The sequence below is a fragment of the Panthera uncia genome, assembly GCF_023721935.1.
Source record: "Panthera uncia isolate 11264 chromosome A3 unlocalized genomic scaffold, Puncia_PCG_1.0 HiC_scaffold_11, whole genome shotgun sequence".
NCBI lineage: Eukaryota > Metazoa > Chordata > Mammalia > Carnivora > Felidae > Panthera > Panthera uncia.
The window spans coordinates 25407874-25429522 of NW_026057578.1; the positions used below are offsets into that span (position 1 = coordinate 25407874).

Below are 21649 nucleotides of genomic sequence, written 5' to 3' on the forward strand. Positions count from 1 at the left end.
TGGCCTTCCATCAAACTCTCTAACAGGGACAAACACCCACTTTAGTTTAATATCGGTTTTCTTCATCGCCAAAGAAATAATGTGGGCCTGTTCATGGCCATCTTGACTCTAACAACCCCAAGGAAAAGGCAGGCCACACCATGAAACATGAGGGAACTTCTCAGGGACTGAGAAAAGATCAAGGAGAAAAAACGATGGGATCCAGAGACAAATACAGAAGCAGAGTCCACAACCCAGCAAAGCAAGGTGGCCAACAATCATAAACTGTGTGCTTATCAGGGCACTGGTCAGTCAAATCCAAGTCTTTCTGCATGTGAAGGTCAATGGAAAGAGACAGTCTGGTCCAGAGAATCAGGATAGAAATGGTGAGCCAGGAGGGGAAGACTAAAGATGACTACTGCTAGTCAAACACAGCTACAAGTGACAGAGGCCTGGGCATGGAAAACTCAATGGTTCTTACCGGGCTGCCGTATGTTGGGGACGGGGGAAGCGATCCATGACTCAAAAGAAGAGGAGAGGATCCTGGCACCTGTCTCTCTCCCAAGAGAGTTTCAAAAGGGAGACAGGACACGGAAGCAAGGAGCAGACCCACCATGTTCCACAGCTAGCTCCACTGAGCATCCCATCGGCTCACCATGCGTGCTGCAGAATCCTCCAGGCGCCCTGCTGAGGGGCTCTCATTCCCCCCAAAAGGTCCATGAAGAAATAAATTTCAGTGCTTAGGCCAGGTCTATCCAACCAAGAGCAATAAAAGTCGTAACAACTCTCAGGGCCCTTTGCGTATTTGAAGCACGATACATATCTTCATTCCAGTGTATTCAAATCTATGACATGTGAATTTGATTTAACTCTCACGACATGCAAATTAAAAGGCATACCAGGCAGCACAAAATCCTCACAGGACACACAGGCCGGGGCCACAGGGAAGGTCAAGCCAGGAAATCAAAGGTGCAGCTGTGGAGAACAATTGGGTAGCAGGGAATTCTGAGAGCCAGAAAGGCACTGCAGAAATCTCGTCCAACCTTCTAAACTGGCTGGAATCTGAAGCAAACCACTTCTTTAGCTTCCCCATGACCTCACAAAGCAGCCAGCTACAGTCAAAGGGATCAAGTCCTGTCCCAGGGTGGAAGAAAACTCCCCCTTCAGAAGCTGCCATCACGAAGCCTCCAGAGATGAGGAGCAGGTGATAAGAACCACCAGGACCATTCTGTCAATTACTTAATTTCAATGTTCATCATCAAAGGCCTGAACAGACCAACCCGAATCAAGGTTCTAAACAGTCTTTCGCTCATCCTTTATCAACCACAGAAATCACTTCACTGCTGCTTGTTGCTTTCTTTAAACTATCAGCCCCAAAGCAGAACATGCCAGGGGATAGCAGGGCAAGAACTGACCAACCCCACCAGTAGGAAGCTGCCTTAAATCCTCAGTTCCAAGATCCAAGAGCCAGGGAAGAGGCCTTCTAATCACATCAGTGACAGGATGAAAAGGAAGTCAAAATGGCTTCAAAAGGTATGCTATACTTTGGAGTCTACCACTCACGATTCACTAGTGCCTCACCCACAAACCCACTCAAACCTCCTCAGGCCTACAAATCATCAAGGGCACCAGAACCCAGCCTTCTGGGCCCTACCTGTGGGGCCAACGCAGCACTCCTCCAGGATATCACTCAATAACTATGTATCCACAAGAAACACACACGAAATACTCAGTATACACTAATAAGTCACTGGCTTTCACTCCCCACTCCTCTAAATGCTTACTAATGAGGTTATTAAAACTCTGTGGCAAGTCATCAATGCCACTCTCAAACCTTCTCTTGTAGTAAAGTAATAGCCATAATCTAGGAAACCCAAGGAGAATGCTTTGGACCTACACTGGCCACTATGGTAGCTGGGGGCCACAAGTAGTTACTTGGGCACTTGAAATGTGGCCAGTGCAATTGAGACCGGCTGTAAATATTAAACACACACTGGATTTCAAAGACCTAGTACAGTCTTCAAACATAAAATATCTCATTGATAATTATTTGTAATGATTACATGTTAAAATGATAACACTTTGGATAGATTCGGTAATGGGTCATGAGAAGAAATTTCATGTGTTTCTTTTCACTTTTTTAAATGTAGCTACTAGAATATTTTAAATTATAGATATGCCTCACATTTCTGGTTTGCATTCTCCTTCTTTCGAACAGTGCTGCTTTGGACTCAACCAAAAGTAAATTTCTCCAGGATGCCTTAAGAAGGTGCAATCACTGCAGCTCTCCTAAGGAAATGAACACTACGAGGAAATCTGTGAAGAATACACTGTTGTCCTCTTATCATAAGAAGCGCATCTTGCTCTATTTCCCACATCAGTCACGTTCCCCAGACCTCTTCACCTTCATCAAGGGGCACAAATTCAAATACTTCCAAGGGGCCAGACAGATCATGTAAATGAGCCAAGGGATCAGTGACAGAGTATTACAGGTAAGGACTCTGGCAACCTGGAGAGAATCTAAAAAATCCTTCACATTAAAAAAAAATTAAAATGGAAACCCCGTGCAAGCCAAAGTACTTCTGAGGCAGGCATGAGGCAGCTGGCTCAAACCCCAGCGCAGGACCCGTAACCTCCCCAGGCACACTGTCCTGGTCTGCGAGGCCTCACAGGACTAACACAAAAGTGAAACTGAAGCACTCGGGAGAGCAATGGCAAACGGCTCTCAAAACGTCAGCTATTTTTGTTTTTATCATTAACATCTGTATATTTCACCAAGACAATCGGGCTCCTGTGAACTTTTAAGAAAGACAATTCAGGGGCGCCTGGGTGGCTCAGCCGGTTGAGCGTCCGACTTCGGCTCAGGTCATGATCTCAGTCTGTGAGTTCGAGCCCCGCATCGGGCTCTCCATGCTGACAGCTCAGAGCCTGGAGCCTGTTTCAGATTCTGTGTCTCCCTCTCTCTCTGACCCTCCCCCGTTCATGCTCTCTCTCTGTCTCAAAAATAAATAAACGTTAAAAAAAAAAAAAAAGAAAAAAAAAAAAAAGACAGACAATTCAGAATCTACTTCACTCTATCAAGACCACAGACAACAGCCATAATAATTACAATGGTCTCTTATCCACTGCCATTTTCCCCATTTATCCCAAACCCCACCCTAAGAACCTGACAGCACATCAGCTCATGTGGCCCGCTCAACTACCATGAGCAAAATATTAGCCCCACCTCACACAACACACAGTCAGTTCAGAGAGGTTAATTGACCCCAAGAAGTTAAATGGCAGAGTCAGGAAAATCCCCAAATGTATAGAACCCAAAGCCTGTGCCCCATCACACAGGACACGAGCTGAGTGAGCCAAGAGCAGCAGTCTCACAGAAGCCGCTGTGTCTTCTCCTACACAGTACAAGATCAACCCTGTGCTGGCCACCTAGCTTTGGCCTCAGCAACACTGCTTTTCTCTGAGATTGCTTCCTGTGTACATCCTTGCCTGAAAACCAACAGTTTCAGGGAAGTCTTTTTCTCCAGGACTTCTGTACTTCACAGTGACCACGCCCAGTGGGCACTCAAGGCAGCCACACTAATGGGGACGGTGACCCAGTCACCTTGACATTCCCATGGCACCTAGGAGCACAGGGCATGCAGAAATCGAAGACTGAAACAAAGCAAAACAAAACAAAATGAAACAAAACAAAACAAAACGAAACAAAAAACTGTGATCTCTTGGCAGGTTCTTACGTCCTGAACTCCAAGGAGCAGGGTTGGGGTCACGAGAGGTTCCAGGTCAAAGTGAGGCCATTGCCTCTAGGTTTTAAGACTTGGCTTTTAGGAAAGTGAAAGGATTCAATCTCAAACTCACAGGAATCATAGAGCATTCCTGATTTTAAAACTGGAATTAATCAAGAGAATCATCCAAAAGCAAGCCAACAAACAAAACTCTACGGACTGGTGAGAAAACACGTAAAAGTCTAAACTTTGTTCAGATCCACAGAGACCTCTGACAAGTACCTTCAGGACATCTAACTAATCCTGAAGTATGCATTTCAAATCACTGAACTGATTAAGAACAAAAGAGCAACAGCGGGCTTTCCATACCAGTTCCACCGTAACTTGGATCTCTAGTGACCCAGGATTTCAGCAGAGAGCCCGTGCAGTCTTCTTTTTAATTACAATTTAGAAAGGAACTCTCCTTCATCTTTTGTCAGAGCCAAAATTCAAGAGACACTCTCTGAATCCCACAGAACCCTAACAGTTCCAGAAACCTTCAACAGGGTTCTAGCGTAGGGGTGGGCTTCCAAAGACATCGGTCTCCGTCACACTAACAGATCTTAGAAACGCCTGACCCCTCTCTTCCACCTCCACCTGCACACTCACAGTCCTCACACAGCACCCAAAGTGCTCACATGTCACGAGGACTGCTTCAGCAGGGGGACGAGGCAGGTCTTTCTACAAGAGCACCGACAGCCCTCCCGTGGTCAGTGCTGCCAAGAGCCCGTCCCCCGAAGTGACTCCCGTCTTGGACAGAGGAGGTGCCTACCTGCTGCATCAATTCAGCTGCTTCGTCATCCCCGTTGCCCACACCAGGATTCTTTCGCACCACACCTGGGCCAGCCTTAGGGGTTGCAGTAGTTCTGTGGGTCGCAATGGGCCTCTGTGGAGCTGAGAGAGGAGCAGAGCTTTTTTTAAGAGGAGAAATTTCAAGACCAAAAGAACGGACGGGGCAAGAGGAGGCTGTGAACAACTGCCCTCCACAGCTGTGTAGTGAAGGGACCCAACGTAGAGAGCCCAGCATGCAAAACAGCACTCCCACGTTTGCCCAAGGTGGTTTTTATCCTGGCAGCAGAGTCAGGTACTGACTTTAGCCACCATCTTTGGTGCTGGGAATGAGTCCCTCTGTGAGGTCTTTCTTCCACTGGGGTTAAGAGGACTATCACCTGAAAGAGACACAGTCATTCTGGCGCATACAGACGGTCCACCTTAACCTAGCTCCAACCAAATCCACTAACAGGGACAACTCCATGGAGCAAAGGCAAACTTCATGCCAGGAGTGAGCTCACAGCCCCAGCTGCTGTCAGGTGCCCAAAGTTCCCCATCTGGGAAGTCAGATGCCCTCTACCTTAGAACCTCAAGCTTCTTGGCTTGGGAAGGGGAGGGTGATAGAGACTGCTGTTACCGCTAATTACCTCAAAACCTGCACCTTGTTCACTTTTAAAAGGTGTTTAGGAGGGTTATGAGAGAAAAGCAACACCCTGACTAGGATTTACAGACTTCTCTGTACGTAGAGCCAAAAAAGGTAGTGAAGTTAAAACATGGAAAGAGCAGTCAAGTTAAAACAATCAAGGATGGGCTACCTTGAGGTAAATTTATCACCCATGATTTTAATCATGTATTCAGCAACTATTTTGTAAAGCTAAACATTATGCCAGGCTTAAAAATATCTGATCTTCCTGATACCCCAAACTATTCAGTAACCATAAGGCCTTTCACCCACAGGTACAGGCATTCCTCTGGATGATTTCTAGTCTGCGTTCATCCCCAAGATTGAATGCTTACTACAAGTCTCCACTTGCCTGTTACCAGCACCTGAAATACGAAATGTACAGGGTTACCTACACAGATCCCCACTCTAAGAAGCTAACACCCAGTATTTGGAGAAATCAGAACCTTCATACACTCTGCTGATGGGAATGTAAAACGCTGCAGCCACTTGGAAAATAGGTAGTTCTGCAAAAGGTCAGAGTAACCACATGACCCAAGAATTGTGTTCCACAAGTATATACCTTTGGATATATGCCAAGAGAAATGAAAACATAGGCCCACACAGAAACCTATATAGGAGTGTTCAAAGCAGCACTACTGATAACAGCTCAAGAGTGGAAGCAACCCAAATGATCATCAAGTGGTGAACAGATACATGGTACGTGGTACGGCCATACAATGCAGTATAACTTAGCCATTAAAAACCACCAAGTACTGCCACGTGCTACAACGTGGATGAATCTGGGAAACATTATGCTAAATGAAAGAAGCCAGACACAAAGACCACATACTCTATGATCCTCTTTATGTGAAATGTCCAGAATGGGTAAATCCACAGACAAAGCAGATCAGTGGTTGCCTGGGGTTGAGGGGAAGGGAAGAGCTAGGGGAAAACGGGAAGTGACCGCGACAGGGCACACACGAGGTTTCTTTTTGGGAGTAATAAAAATATTCTAAAATTGGATGTGGTGATAGTTGAACATATCTGTAGATATACTAAAAAGAACTCAAGTGTCTATTTTAAATGGATGAATTGTACGGCAAGTGAATCACATCTTAATAAAGTTGTATATCCATAAAGCTATGAAAATTAAGAGTACTCAATGTCCCTCTCTATCTACCAGGTGGATCAGCCTCTCTCTCAAGGTACTATGGGATCTTAACTAATATTCTTGCTACCTTCTGGAAAAGGAGGAGTTAGCATTTGTAGAACACCTGCCCTGTCCCAAAGCATATGTGTGTTTTATGAATACACTACAGGTTTTGGGAAACCTACCAGGCCAAAACCTTCTAGAGAAGGTCTCTAAAAACTGCCTCCCAGATTCTGCTGGCATCACAGCAAGCCAAAGCCACTAAGCAGCTCAAATTTTAGGGAGGACAGGGAAGCCTGAAGTAAGCACAGGAAGCTGGTCTGCAGACAGAACGATGATGCAGAGAGCCAAGCACAGTCCCTAAGAGACCTAGGAAACTCCTTTAGTTCCTAGGTATTCACATCTGGCTGTAACTTCCCATCCTAGGGTCCTGTGAAATGTCCTCATGTTCAAACTAAAGCTCTCTTCTATGTGAGCCGACCTGAAGAATTTCTACCCCACACAAGTAAACAGTGTTGACAAAATTAAATTCATTGAATTCATTCAGGCCTCAAGAATAACCCTCTGGGGCAAGTACTGAAATTCCCACTTTATACACAAAGAAACTGTGGGGCAGAGATGAAGTGGCTTAAATAGGGCGACAGTGACCCAAGAACAAACACAGGTCTGCCTGGTGCCACAACCCATGCTCATACCACATGGCTGGGAGTGAGCTGCTTAATCTCCCAAAGCCAACAGCTGCTCAAGAGATTCTGACTGAAGGCTGAATGAATACTTGGAATACTATTATTTGGAAATGGTGTTTTTGTTTTGTTGTTTTACCTGCACTGCTAGAGCTGAGAGGTTTCTTCGGTTTGTTCAGAGCTGGAGCAACAAGGGAGGGAGCCACTGCAGTTTCTTGACCTTGTCTGGCAGCTACGGGGTCATAGTCTTTTCCATCATAGTTTGCATCAAAAAACTTCTTGAACCACTGAACAAATTCAAAATTGTCCTGAAACTTTCCTTTTACTAATTTGTCCACAGGAATTATCTGCAGAGAAATATCAAGACTATTTAGCCCAAAGCAAGAGGCTTTTGGCAAGCATCAAACATGTCCATGCATCAAATCAGTATAAAGCTCTGCCAAACGGAGAAAAAAAAATTTTTAGAGGCAAGAACTTAGTGCTAAGTAAGCCCCTGAAAGTTTATAGAGCAAGTTTAATTCAGTTTGCTTTCCACAAAGTACTTAGACCTGGCAACCACCCTCCCAGTCCATCAAAAGGAATTAGAAAGGCAAAAGAATAAGCATCATTTGTATCATATGAAAGTCACATACACATATCCAAAGGCATCGTAAGACATGTCACTGCACTGTAAAGAGTAAATCTCCTATGCAACCTGCACGGCCACAGTGCCTATCACAAAGTATGAAACCTAGAGCACAAACCAACCACCGGTACCTATAATGAACTGTTGAAGAAAATTCTGTCGTGTCAACCATATCTCAGTAAAACTGGGGAAAAAAAAAAAAATTCATCCAGAAAAAAAAGAAAGGGGGAAAAAAATTCTGTCTTAAAAACCGCTCAAGGTACATAATCAGTCCCAGAACAGATTTCTACAAAACGGTTATGTTTTTCAAGTAATTCCAATCCTATTAAAATATACTTTAAGGACCCTGTAAACTTTTTTATTGTACAAGGATCGTGTTATCAGTTATGACCTCAAATTGTTGGACCGTTGGCCAGAGTGTAATTATCTTTTAACTCTTCAAGGATTCCAGTGGCAATTGTATTTTTATAAAGAAGAATGTATGTAATAATCTGAACCATATCTACCCCTCTAAGCAAATAAATACAATTTTAAGAAATTACTTTGTATGATACTGAAGCATTTACAAACAAAATGTTACATGTGGAACTCACTTCTCAATACTCCCTGACTACAGCAGGAGGGGTAAAGGTATATCTGAAACAAACTGGCCATGATTTGATAATTGCTGAAGATCATGAGGGATCATCGTACTATTCGCTCTACTTTTGTATGCTTTAGAAATTTTCCTTGTTGAAAAAAATAAAGCATAGGGATGTATGGGTGGCTCAGTCGGTTAAGTGTCCGACTTTGGCTCAGGCCATGATCTTGCAGTTCAGGGGTTTAACCCCCGCATCGGGCTCTATGGACAGCTCAGAGCCTGGAGCTGCTTCAGATTCTGTGTCTCCCTCTCTCTCTGCCCCTCCCCTACTCACGCTCTGTCTCTCTCTCTCAAAAAATAAAATAAACATTAGAAAAATTTAATAAATAGAATAAAATAAAATAGAACTCTATGAAAAGAAAAATTACTGCATATAATAAGCTACACCTAGTTTAAACTATGCCTGGTAACAAAATGATTTTCATTCAATACAAATGTATGTTCTATGTATTCTATAGAGACAAAACTAAAATAAAAATAAGACTGATTTCATAGTAAATACAGACCAGAGACACCAGGAAGATAATGAGTGATTATAAACTTTACTAAAAAAATGTTTTTCCCCAAAAATGACTTAAAAGAATAAACCATTCTAGGGGAGCCTGGGTAGCTCAGTTGGTTGAGTGTCTGACTCTGGCTCAGGTCATGATCTCATGGTCTGTGGGTTCAAGCCCTGCAACAGGCTCTGTGCTGACAGCTCAGAGCCTGGAGCCTGCTTCGGATTCTGTGTCTCCCTCTCTCTCTGCCCTTCCCCCACTCAGTCTATCTCTCTCTCTCTCTCAAAACTAAACATTAAAAAAATTTTAATAAAAAATTTAAAAAAATAAAAGAACAAACCATTCTAATGAGGGGGGAGGGGAGAAACATTAATTTTGCAGTAATACATTATCTATTAAAACAGAGATAACATTTGTCCTTAATGAAGTCTGGTGGACTGTGTTTCTGGTACCTTCAAATATCATTGGGGGCAAAAGGGAACTTGCCAGCACCCACAAGGGATCTTCCCTATACCCTGCTATAAAAAGCAAGTATTTCTAGAATCTTCTCTATTAGAACTACTTATTCTACCATATGTTATGCTTTACAGATGTAAATCCAGGGATAAAAAGGATTAGATCTCAGACTAATAAAGATTAAACAGTATTATTAAAAAAAAAAAAAAAATCATGAGGACAGATTTACAGGTTGATTCCTCCAAACGCTAGTAACTTCAAAATAAAGGAGAAAAACAACAGGAGAACCAAGGATAGGAGGGTAGAGGGAAGCTTTGCTCCCAGTAAATTCTATGTTAACTGGAGAAAAGATAACTATATGAATTGGGCTGGGGGCGGGGGGGGAGGGGGGAAGGGGAGCAAATGTCCACTAGTAACAATTACTAGTTAAGAAACAACCTAAAAAGAAAAATCTAAATCAAAGAATAAAATTTACTTACTTTGTCAACACCCATTCTCTTAAAACCTGCTTGTAGTATTTTGAAGTTCTGGATGTATTCGTGTTCTAGCTTAGCCTGGAATTTCACTTTTTTCAGGGCAATGGAGCCAGGGAACAGCATGTCCATAAACTGACAATAGGCAGCCCCTGAATGAACAACAAGAGAATAAAATACACACTTAGGTCATTAAATGCTACGATTAAAAAAGCAGGATGAACTTTTACTCAGACCTATTTAACCCATGTACAATTCAAAAAATTGTTAATTGGACCCTACTGGGGTGCCTGGCTGGCTCCATTGATAGAGCATGCAACTCTTGATCTTGGTGTCGTGAGTTTGAGCCCCACATTGGGGGTAGAGTTTACTTCAAAAAAATTAATTAATTAAAAAAATAACAAGGTAGATCTATAAAACCCAAAAGCTTCATTACCACATGACTTCAAAGTCAATTTCTCAAAATCAGTAACAAGACTGGTTTCACCTAAGTTCTAACACATTTGCAATGCAGAAGCCTATGATGAGGAGAAAAGAAATGTTTCTATGAAATTTTAAAACTATTCTTTGTAACAAACCAGCATGACAATAAAATGACCACTATAAAGAAAAATTAACCCTAGTGGCACATAGGTGGCTCAGCTGGTTAAGTCCAACTTCAGCTCAGGTCATGATCTCAGGGTGTGAGTTCAAGCCCCACATCGGGTTCTGCACTGACCCTGTGGAGCCTGTTTGGGATTCTGTCTCTGTCTCTCTCTGCCCCTCCCCCAATCACGTGTGCTCTCTCTAAAAACAACTTAAAAAAAAAAGAAAAGAAAAAGAAAACGAATGCCTAGAAGAGCAAAAACAGAAAGAGAGGTGACTCTGGTTTTTTGCAAGGACATACCCTCCTCTCCACTAGCAAGAGTAGGGATTTCCCAAGTACTTTAAAGATCCATCCTCTGCCCTAGGTTAAATAAATATTTTTCTAAGATGACTGTCTCCCTGAGGTTTTACATCTCTACATAAACTTAACCCAACAGTTTATAAAGAAAGTTAAATAGAAGACACTTTTGTGTTCTCCCATTTAATTTTTTTAAAGTAACTACAGACAATCATTACACAGATTTCATCCCATTTGCTTTCCAATTTCATTCCTTCCCCCCACTTTCCCATTTTTTCCCATCACCACCCCCAAAAATATTTCCTTGGTGCTTAAAATGTCCATGAATGTAACTCCTCTAATGCCTACCAGACCACACTCTCCTCAGACAGGGAAGGGTTCCCAGTGCACTGAACTGTCCCTGCAGGGCTAAAGGTTAAAGGGGCCAAAGGAGCCAACCAGGGGTAGGGACAAGAAACCCAGGGACGAACCAAGGGGCATTCTGCAGAGCGAGACTGCTGTAATACACACTGTCAACTTACTTTAAATCAGGCCAATCTGGCTCCCGGCCAGTTCTAGCATAACAGTGCCATTATCATCATTTTTGGAAAGAAGATGCAAAGGGCAGAAGCACTTCAGTGACCACAGTGACAGTCTGAGTAGAAACAAGCATCAGAAAGTGAAAGCCTGGTTTTCGAGGTGCCAGATTTACTTTCTTGTCCAACAAAAATATACTGAAGGAATTCTAGGTCCAGGGATTCAATTAGCAGTATTTATATTTTTAAAACAGGGACACCAAGAGCTTCCTACATTCTAGAGGACAATGACCAAGTGTCTTTAACAAACTAAGAGCATAAAGAAGGGTAATCTGTTACATTTAAAAAGAGTCACAATTTGGGGCGCCTGGGTGGCTCAGTCGGTTGAGCGTCCGACTTTGGCTCAGGTCATGATCTCACGGCTCGTGGGTTCGAGCCCCACGTCGGGCTCTGTGCTGACAGCTCAAGAGCCTGGAGCCTGCTTCTGCTTCTGCTTCTGTGTCTCCCTCTCTCTCTGCTCCTAACCCACTCACATTCTGTCTCTGTCTCTCTCAAAAATAAACATTAAAAAAAATAATAAAAAGAATCACAATTTACTAATTGTAATGTAAATGTGATGCATAAAAATCAGCTTAAAAAGCGCATGCACGTAAACCCACACACACACACACACACACACACACACACAGAAAATAATCTATTAAGCATCTATACCCACAGCACTGCTCTACACATGAAAGGAAATTTTCTGAAACAGCAAAATAATGTGCATTTACTAAATGCACACTATTCTCAAGCCATCCATGAACTTCTGGCTAAAGTCAACCAAAACCACTTAAAAGCAGTAGTCATATGCCTCTCAGAAAAAACCTGTTTGATGAACTATCACAGTTCCTTATTTTAGAGCCAGAAGAATCCTTAGAGCCATCATAAATTTAAAAACTGAGGACGAAAAACTGTGGCCAAGACCACAGAGGCCAGAGAGCAAGCTTAGAACCAGACCCCAGGTATCCTGAACTCCCCGCCCACCGTTCTTTTGCACAGTACCATCATCTTACATCCTCTTAGAACAACTTATAGTTGAATAAAGAAGCATTTCCTAGATGGGGAGAAAAGATATACCATGCTGCTACACTATAGCTGGCTGAAGCAGAGAAATGATACATAAAAAAAAACATTAACACCTCATAAAAATGGACAAGGTAATTGGACAATTCACAAAAGAAATATAAACACATCCGGGGGTCCAGTCGAAGGCAGTTAATTAAAAAAAAAAAAAATAGGGCAAAGATTCACTTACAAAACTATGCTAACTTTATTCACGGGTGTTAAAAAAAAAAAATGGAAGCAACCTTTATGTCCAACAGTAAGAGCAATCAATTAGCACACCATCTTCCTGAGAAATTATGCAAGTATCCAAAATACATTTTTTGGGGGGGTGCCTGGGTGGCTCAGTAGGTTGGGTGTCTGACTTCGGCTCGGGTCATGATCTCGTGGTTGGTGGGTTTGAGCCCCGCGTCTGGCTCTGTGCTGACAACTTGAAGCTGGAGCCTGCTTTGGAGTCTGTGTCTCCCTCTCTCTCTCTCTCTCTCTCTGCTCTTCCCCTGCTCACACTCTCTCTCTCTCTCTCTCTCTCTCTCAAAACATAAATAAACTATAAAAAAAATTTTTTTAAATACATTTTTTTATTTTGGGGGGGAACTCAAGATTTAATATTAAAAGAGCAAGATACAAAAAACTTATCTACAAAATATCTTCATATATATAAATAGTCATTTAATACATATGTATAGAAAAACAACTAGAAGAAAATACAACCTATCAGGTTAAACCATATGAAATTACGGTTTTTTAGATCAAAAATGACTAAATAGTGGCCATCTCTGGGGGATGGTACTGGATGCATTCTATCTTTTAAATATTCAAGTATGTACTATGGTAAATATTACTTTAAAAATTTTTTTTGTTTTTAAGTAAACTCTACACCCAACATGGGGCTTGAACTCACAACCCTGAGATCAAGAGTCACACCCTCCACTGACTGAGCTGGCCAGGAGCCCCAGTAAATATTACTTCTATAATTAGAACACACAAAAAAAGAAGGTAAATGTTTGAAAGAAAAAAATTTATCAGCTGCCTTTCACAAAAGGGCTGAAAACTCCTGGCCTAGAAATGTCTCAACTGGATACAGAACAGGTTAAAAGGAGCCTGCAGTCCAGTCTGCCTTAAGAACAAAGGCTGGCAACATAAGCAGGGCCCCTCTCAGATGGCTGCTGACCCAGCGATCTGTGGCAGGAGAACAGGCCCACATAATCTGTGGCCTGAAGATGTAGACGGACTTAGGGCAGAACCAGCTTATGTCACTGAGTCAACCACGAGTCTCACCAACTGCTACGGCACCCCCCTACCAAGATCTGTGCTGCAAGCAGAGAACATGAAACAGTGCAACCCCTACTCCAAAAGCCTGCGAGATCTCAAGTGCACTGGTCCTCAATCCTTTCGGGTGCGAAGAGCCCTGAAGCATGAGATGAAAGCTGTAGCCAACATTCCACGCGAGAGATGCTTGTCTATCAGAAGACTCCAGATGAAGAGCTCCCAAGGTTCTAACACATCACACAGAAAACACACTAACTACTAAATGTAAGCATGTTCAGACTTTAGAGAATAGGCGAGGCATCAGTCATCTTAAAGGAGGAATAAAATTTGGAAAAAGAGGGCTATGAGGAGCCATTAACGCAGACATTAAAAACGGCCTTGGGCGCCTGGGTGGCCCAGAAGGTTAATCGTCCAACTCTTGATTTCTGCTCAGGTCATTATGGGTTCAAGCCCCATGTGAGGTTCTGTGCAGATGGTGCAGAGCCTGCTTGGGATTCCCTTCCTCACTCTGCCCCCTTCTGTCTCCCTCTTTCTCCCACTCCCTCCCCCTCTCTCTCAAAATAAATAAATAAACTTAAAAAAAAAAAAATCAGCCTCAAGGGGCCCCTGGGTGGCTCAGTTGGTTGAACATTCGACTCTTGATTTTGACTCAGGTCATGATCCCAGCTTCATGTCGGGCTCCGCGCTGAGCACGGACCCTGCTTAAGATAGTCTCATTCTCTCTCTCCCTCCCCCTCTCCCTCCCCTCCCTCAAAAATGAACATTAAAAAAAAAAAACTTTCTCTCTGCCCCTCTACCCCACTCACATGCACTCTCTCTAAAAAACAAAAAAATTTAAAAATTAAAAAAAAAAAAATCAGGCTCAAGATATTTTAACATGGGAAAAATAATCCTATTTTGATTTTAAAAGCAGGAAACAAAACTGTCCAATACATACATGCGCTTGTACTTGTTATTTAATTTAAGGGTCTGTAAGAACAAGAGACTGGAAAGAAACCAAATGTCCACTGACAGGGGACTGCTCTGAGGAAACTAGGTCTTACACAGACAAAAAGAAAGCAAAGTGGCATCAGCTATATGGATATGAAACACTTTGGAATATATAATGTGATTACACATGCTACCATCTGTGTAAAAAGGAGGAAAAGAGAACACACACTCATAAAATATGGATGGATGTTTCTGCCTGTACATATACCCTCTCTCTGGAGCAAAAATGGGAGTGACTAGTTGACAGAGTTAGAAGGAAACTTTTCAATTTATCTTTTTTTATCTTTATCTTTTTGTTCCTTTTGAATTTTAAACCACTTTGAAACCTTCAGTTATTCAAAAAATAAAAACTATATATACAGTTTATGTCGATTATGTTTAACGCTTATAGGAAAGTACTGCAAGTACAGCTAAAATGAATGACTTTGGGCAAGTTGCTTAACTGTGCCTCAGTTTCTCCACATATAAAATGGCGATGACAGTCCTTATCTCCCAGGTTATATGTGTAAAGCACTCTGGAAAGTGTCTGGCCTATTGTAAGTGCTCAATAAATAAAGCCATAATTAAGGGGGAAAATACATCTAAAAGATAACAATGACTATCACTAATTGTGACATTACAGCAAATTATGGTTTTCTTAATGTTCCATAAGGACGACCTAAATTACTTGTATTAGAAAAAAATTTCTTGAGGCATCTGGGTGGCTCAGTCAGCTGAACGCCCAACTTGGGCTCAGGTCACGATCTCACAGTTCATGAGTTCAAACCCGGCATTGGGTTCTGTGCTGTCAGCTTGGGGCCCGCTTCAGATCCTGTCTCCCTCTCTCTCTGCCTCTCCCCCGTGCACGTGCACACACACGCACACTCCCCCCCTCTCAAAAATAAACGTTTTAAAAAAAAGAAAAAACTTTATCAAGGAGGTGCTTGAAGAGTCAGGCAAAAAATTGGAAGAGATACTTTCTTGAACAGAGTCATGACTCAATAAACATGGTCTCAGGGCACCTGGGTGGCTCAGTCAGTTAAACCACCAACTCTTGACTTCAGCTCAGGTCATGATTCCAGGGTTGGGCTCTGCACTGAGCATGGAGGCTGCTTAAGATTCTCTCTCTCCCTCTCCCTCTGCTCCTAGCCCCCACTCAGGCACACTCTCTCTCTTAAAAAAGAAGAAGGGGGGGCTGGGGTCTCTGAGAAAGGCTGTGGACCACTGTAGTATGAGAGAGTGGGGGCAGGGGAACCCGAGGGGAACGTGTGCCTAGCTAGGCCACTGTGGCAGCACTAAGCAAACTGAAAAGGGGCGGGATCCAAAGCATCCCTCAGAAGACATACTGCACTTGGTGAATTAGCCTCTTTTGAGGCCTGAAACACTAGAAGAACAGTGGAATCGTGGCTCCAAATGAGTGTCTGGAAAACCTGAGGAGAAAAAGGCCTGGCTAGGGGCGTGGTCACACTCGGAGCAGCATGAGCAAGCTTGCCAGGCTGTTTAGAGAAACTCGAGGGCTCCTGCAACCAGCTGAGGAAAAAGGAAATCTAGCATTTGCCAGGGACTGTCTGCACACCTCACACCTTTCCTATTCTGTGCAGCACAGGAACCATGGAGGAGGCCAGGCTAGAGAACAGAAGACAATCCGAGAAAGCGGAGACGAGAACATTCAGGGAGGGCCACTCTACAGGTTCAAAGCACCACGCTGGACCCTTGGAAACATGCAGAGGGGCCTGAATATGGAACAGAGGACTGGTTGACAAAAAGCAACCAGCATCCCCTCTCTGACACAAGCAATCCCTCATCCAAATTATTCTCTGTGATTAGGGGTTTTTCCTTGATGGCTGTTCTTCCAAAATACTTGATGACTAGCTCTCAAAAACAGGGAGACTGTGAAATGGAAATACATCTTGAAACAACCTGACAACTCTGTCTCTGAAAGTTATCCTCGCCTTACCTCACAAGAGCCAAGCAAGGCTTGTTTCACTGCTGGGACGGGGAGGAGGGTGGGGGGTTCACAATGCTGACAAAACTTGGCCATTTCACAGGCAACCGGCACATTAGTTGTGTAGGAACTCAGAGCTTTGCCCTCTCCAGAGAAAAACCTATCCCTACCCTTCTAGGCTTGTATTTGAAAGAAAATGCCAGTCAGCTTGATGCTATGCTTATCAGAGGTGAGACCAGGAGGGACCAGGCACCAGCTTTGGTTAAAGGCTACTGGGAGGCTGCTTAGGCCTTGGGAAATTCAAGAGTCTGAGGAAGCTCACTTTCTCTATGACTCCAATCCCCTGGCAGCAGGCCTTCTCCAGGGACACGGTTTCTGCAGCTCATCCTGTTTGGTCTCATACTGAAAGCCGAGACCCGGTTTTCTAAGCATCAGGGTGAAACACAATGCAAACATCTGCATACTTGGAGAGAACTCCTAAACAGCTCTCCAGAGGAAAACTAGCTACGCATGAATAAAAGTTTGTTTACAAGTCACGGTTAAGTGTCCTGCACTTAGCACTTTCTGCTAGGGAAAAGCACTTTATCTAGGGTAAGAAAAACGGCAGGCAGCTCACAAAGTGGAAATTCTTCACAGGGGTTTTTAATGAGATAGTATCACTGTAATTAATGATATGTAATTCACATTTGTTTAACTCTCTTCCAAATGCTTCTTTTTAAAAAAATTATCACGTATGCAGCAGAGTGTAGGCTCTGTGGTCAGAAAGATGTGGGTTCAAAACCAGGCTCTGTAATGCATAAGCTGTGCCCCACGGGCAGTCTCCTCTCTAAGACAAGCATGCACCCTCCCCAGAGAGATCTACACTCACCTCCAGAGTCTGGCAAGAATCAGTATCTGAGAGCTATTTTTACAGACAGGCCTCAGAACAGCCCAATAGGTGGGCCTGGTCCTACTTCCCTAGTTTACAGATGAGGAACTAGAACATAGAGGGACATGTCCAAAATCACATGGCTCAGAGCAGACTGAAGCCTCTTCATGCCCAGTCCTGACTATCCACAACAGCTCCCTGTCTGAATGAGATAAATCTGGAGCCAGATCATATATGTACCACTTATCTACACATGAAAAGAGTTCTCATTTTCCAATTGAGTAAGTGAAATATACCTCAGAGTATATATATGGAAAGAGATAAATTTTAGGGAGAAATTGCTGGTGAAAAAGCTGGCCCCAATGAAAATTAGGATGACCTCATCCCCACATTAGTCACAAATCACGGGGCAAACAAGTGCTTTAAGAGCCTCAAACAAATGGGGATGCGGTGATGGGACTGAGGAAGTGAACGGAAACCAGGGGAAAGGCAGCACAGATCTAAGGCTGGCAACCTGTGCCTGCACCCAACCTGTGCCCACTACGACTGAGAAACAAGCATGACTCATAGGCACCATTTCACTACAGAACTTTACATGAAGCCTTCCTCTGACCACCTGTAAAACCCAGATTAAACATCCCAGGGGATATAACAAGCCAAGCAAGTGAAACCAAGAGCAAGACTAGAACCTAGCTATAAAATAAGGAAGTACAGAAGCTGAATTCATTTAAAAAAAAAAAAAAACACACAAATGAAAGCAGTCATTTTATTTTTAATGTTTATTTTTGAGAGAAAGAGAGACAGACAGTGTGAGCAGGGTAGCGGCAGAGAGAGAGGGGACACAGAATCCGAAGAAGGCTCCAGGCTCTGAGCTGTCCACACAGAGCCTGACACAAGGCTCGAACTCACGGACCAAGAGATCATGACCTGATCTAAAGTCAGACGCTTAACCAACTGAACACCCAGGTGCTCCTGAAACCAGTCAGTTTAAATCAATACAAATGGCACCAGTAAAAGAAAAGTCCAGAGAGCAAGGAGGGCATAGGAGCTGAAGAACATCGGCTCTTGATTTAAACAAAGGTTCAAGTCTCATTTCTGTTCTTGGTTGTATAACTGGGGACTTATCACTCAATTTCTCTAAGCCCATTTCCTCATCTGTAAACTAAGCTTAATAAACATCTCTACCTCATGAAGGTATAGTGAGAGTTACACGAAGAGATATTGGAAAAACATTTACATGACCCTGGCACGTAAGCGTTCAATTAAAGGACCGCTACTGTTACTACCATGAGAAGCTGAGGGTTCTAATTCTCTACCCCACAAACAAGATTAACAACTGAAGGAGCAGCAGAATACACATCTCATCCTTCTGGCATATTTTTGACCCCACCTCCTATCTGTAGTAGATCCAGTTTTGGTAACCCCAACACAATTCTTATCATGTCAGGACAGTCAGGAGCAGGTAGCACAACCCTCAAAAGGTGAGACAGAAAGTCTTCAGGGGACATAGAAACCAATAACACCTTCATGAAAAATAATTACCAAGAGCCTGAAGTTCATACCCTTTAATCTAGTAATTCCATTTCTAGAAATCACTATGGAAAAATTAGAAACCACCTAAATGTCCCCAGTCAGGAAGATGTTAAACAACTCCAGCATATCCAAAGAAATAGTACGTAGCCATTAAATTTTTTTTTTTAATGTTTATTTATTTTTGACAGAGAGAGAGAGACAGAACATGAGTGGGGGAAGGACAGAGAGAGAGGGAGACACAGAATCCGAAGCAGGCTCCAGGCTCTGAGCTGTCAGCACAGAGCCCGATACGGGGCTCAAACTCATGAACCGTGAGATCATGACCTGAGACGAAGTCAGGCGCTTAACCGACTGGGCCACCCAGGCGCCCCGTACATAGCCATTAAAAGTAAGTCATTTTTCAGAGCACCTGGGGGCGCTCAACTGGATAAGCATCAGACTTCAGCTCTGGTCATGATCTCATGATTCGTGAGTTCAAGCCCCACATCAGGCTCTGTGCTGTCAGCACAGAACCTGCTTCGGATCCTCTGTCCCCCTCTCTCTGTCCCTCCCCCACTTGTCCTCATTTTCTCTCAAAAATAAACGTTTTAAAAAAAAATAAGTCATCTCTTGGGGTACCTGGCTCAGCTGGTTAAGCAGGTGGCTCTTGGTTTGGGCTCAGGTCACGCTCTCACGGTTTGTGAGTTCAAGCCCTGGGTCGGGCTCTGTGCTGACAGTGCAGAGCCTGCTTGGGATTCTCTCTCTGCCCTTCCCATACTCATGTGTGCATGCATGCTTTCTCTCTTTCTCAAAATAAATAAACAAACTTTAAACAACAAAGTCATTTTTATGACAGTGAATGACACCAGAGAACATTCACAACATAGTTAACTGAAAAAAGCTGGGACATATACAAATATATATATGTGCACAGAAAAGTGAAAGCAAACCCCAAGGGCAGTTTTCTCTGAATACTGGAACTATGGGCATTTTTTATTTTCTTCTTTTCAGTTTTCTAAATGTCAATTAGTATACACAAAAACAAAACACGTTTTTGTTCTTGTTTTAAATCATTACCTCTCCGCGAAATCCTTGTTAAACAACAGTTCCATAAAACTGTGGTTGAGATGGCATTTGCAGGTCTTTGGTCTTGTGCTACTTGGGAATAAGAAATGCCACTGATAAAATACAAAACTAGAACAATTATAATTTCCATCTTCAAATAAAATATTTCAAATCTGGACGCACAAGTGTGCAGATGGAAAAGCCGGGCTAGGCAGCAGGCGGCAGGATGTAGAGATGGTGGCACGCGGGCCAGAAGCACCCTCTCAGCACAGTTCCTTCTAGAAGTGGAACTAGGGCAGGGTTGACACAGAACCTGAACCAGTGGCCTCTGCAGTCAGATACAGGCCTGTGCACTCCTAAAGGACCTGCAGGCTTTCCTGGAAAAATGGCGTAGTGGACTTCTCTTACCTGAACACAACTGTTCGATCTTTGTCAGATTCAGCTGCAGAGACTCATTGATCCAGGCCAGCATGTCATGTCGACTTAGGTTATCACTGGTGACGGACGTCGAGTATACGTTCACTGCCATCTTCTACAGGTGAGGAAGCAGGTGAGGAAAAGAGAAGGGCTCACGTTATTAGGCATGCAAGGGAGAGCAAGCCATTTCCTGGAGTCACCCAAACCTGTAGTACACAATTTTTAAGCTTCGCATTCTTCCCCAAGAGGCCAAATCAAACACTACGATTCCACCCCAGCTTGGAGTGCCACACATAAGCATGACCCTGGATGAATTGCCCGACACCCACCAGCCTAAAAGTTAGGCCCCATTCTAATGTGATTTGTATAAAATTTGAAGATAACAAAGACACTATATAAAGAGATGATTAAATGCTTTATGAAGGAAGGCTAATGCATGAACAAGAATGTTCTCTGTTCAGAAAATGTCAGTCCAGGGGATCCTGGGTGGCTCAGTCGGTTAAGCGTCCGACTATTAATTCTGGCTTGGGTCATGATCTCACAATTCATGGGTTTGAGCCCCGCATTGGGCTCTGTGCTGACAGTGCAAAACCTGCTTGGGATTCTGTGCCCCCCTCTTTCTGCCCCTCCCCCTGCTCGCATGCTCCCTTGTTCACTCGCTCTCTCTATCCCCAAATAAGAAAGAAAGAAAGAAAGAAAGAAAGAAAGAAAGAAAGAAAGAAAGAAAGAGAAAATGTCAGTCCAAACTTACCCATTACCATATCAAAATGTTCACAGAAGTTTCCTTCAGAGTGGGCTTTTCTCTTTTAATGTTTATTTATTTATTTTGAGAGAGAGAGAGAGAGAGAGACAGAGAGAAAGCACATGCTTGAGCAGAGGAGGGGCAGAGAGAGAAAGAGAGTGAGAGAGAGAATCCCAAACAGGCTCTGAGCTGTAAGCACAGAGCCCAATGTGGGGCTGGATCCCACGAACTATGAGATCATGACTTGAGCCAAAATCAAGAGTCAGACGCTTAACTGACTGAGCCACCCAGGCACCCCCAGATGGTGGGCTTTTATTAATTTCTCTTTTTGGTTTTCACTATTTTCCATATTTTCTTTAAAGACTATATCCACTTTTCTAATCAAAACAGTAAATAAAACTTTTCAAAACCCTAAGTACTACAAACATGTTGGGAAATAACCTTACAGTGAAGAGACCTTGCTGCTATTCTCTGCTAGACCACCTGGGGACAGGAAGACATCTAAGGAGCTTCACAGACACTTGTCATTTACCCCGACAACTCTCTGCAAGGTTCACCTCGTTCTCCTCATTTTACAGATGAGGAGAGAGGCTCAACATAGAAACCCTGGGAATGGCAGCCAAACCTGTCCAGCCCCACCATCCACATTCTCTCC

The 21649-nt window shown here is 43.3% G+C and overlaps 1 protein-coding gene across 4 annotated transcripts in view; it reads right to left on the reverse strand.

Annotated features, from left to right (window-relative positions):
- Positions 1-21649, reverse strand: part of MAPRE1 (microtubule associated protein RP/EB family member 1) — a 30253-nt gene that overhangs the window by 3592 nt on the left and 5012 nt on the right. For 3 of the 4 annotated variants that reach the window (XM_049650940.1, XM_049650938.1, XM_049650939.1), the window contains exons 2-5: positions 20244-20367; positions 9709-9854; positions 7151-7358; positions 4516-4637 (exon numbers count right to left, since the gene is read on the reverse strand). In XM_049650940.1, the coding sequence (XP_049506897.1) occupies positions 4516-4637; positions 7151-7358; positions 9709-9854; positions 20244-20364 (597 nt within the window). In that variant the 5' untranslated portion in view covers positions 20365-20367. The other variant, XM_049650937.1, reaches the window with a different exon arrangement.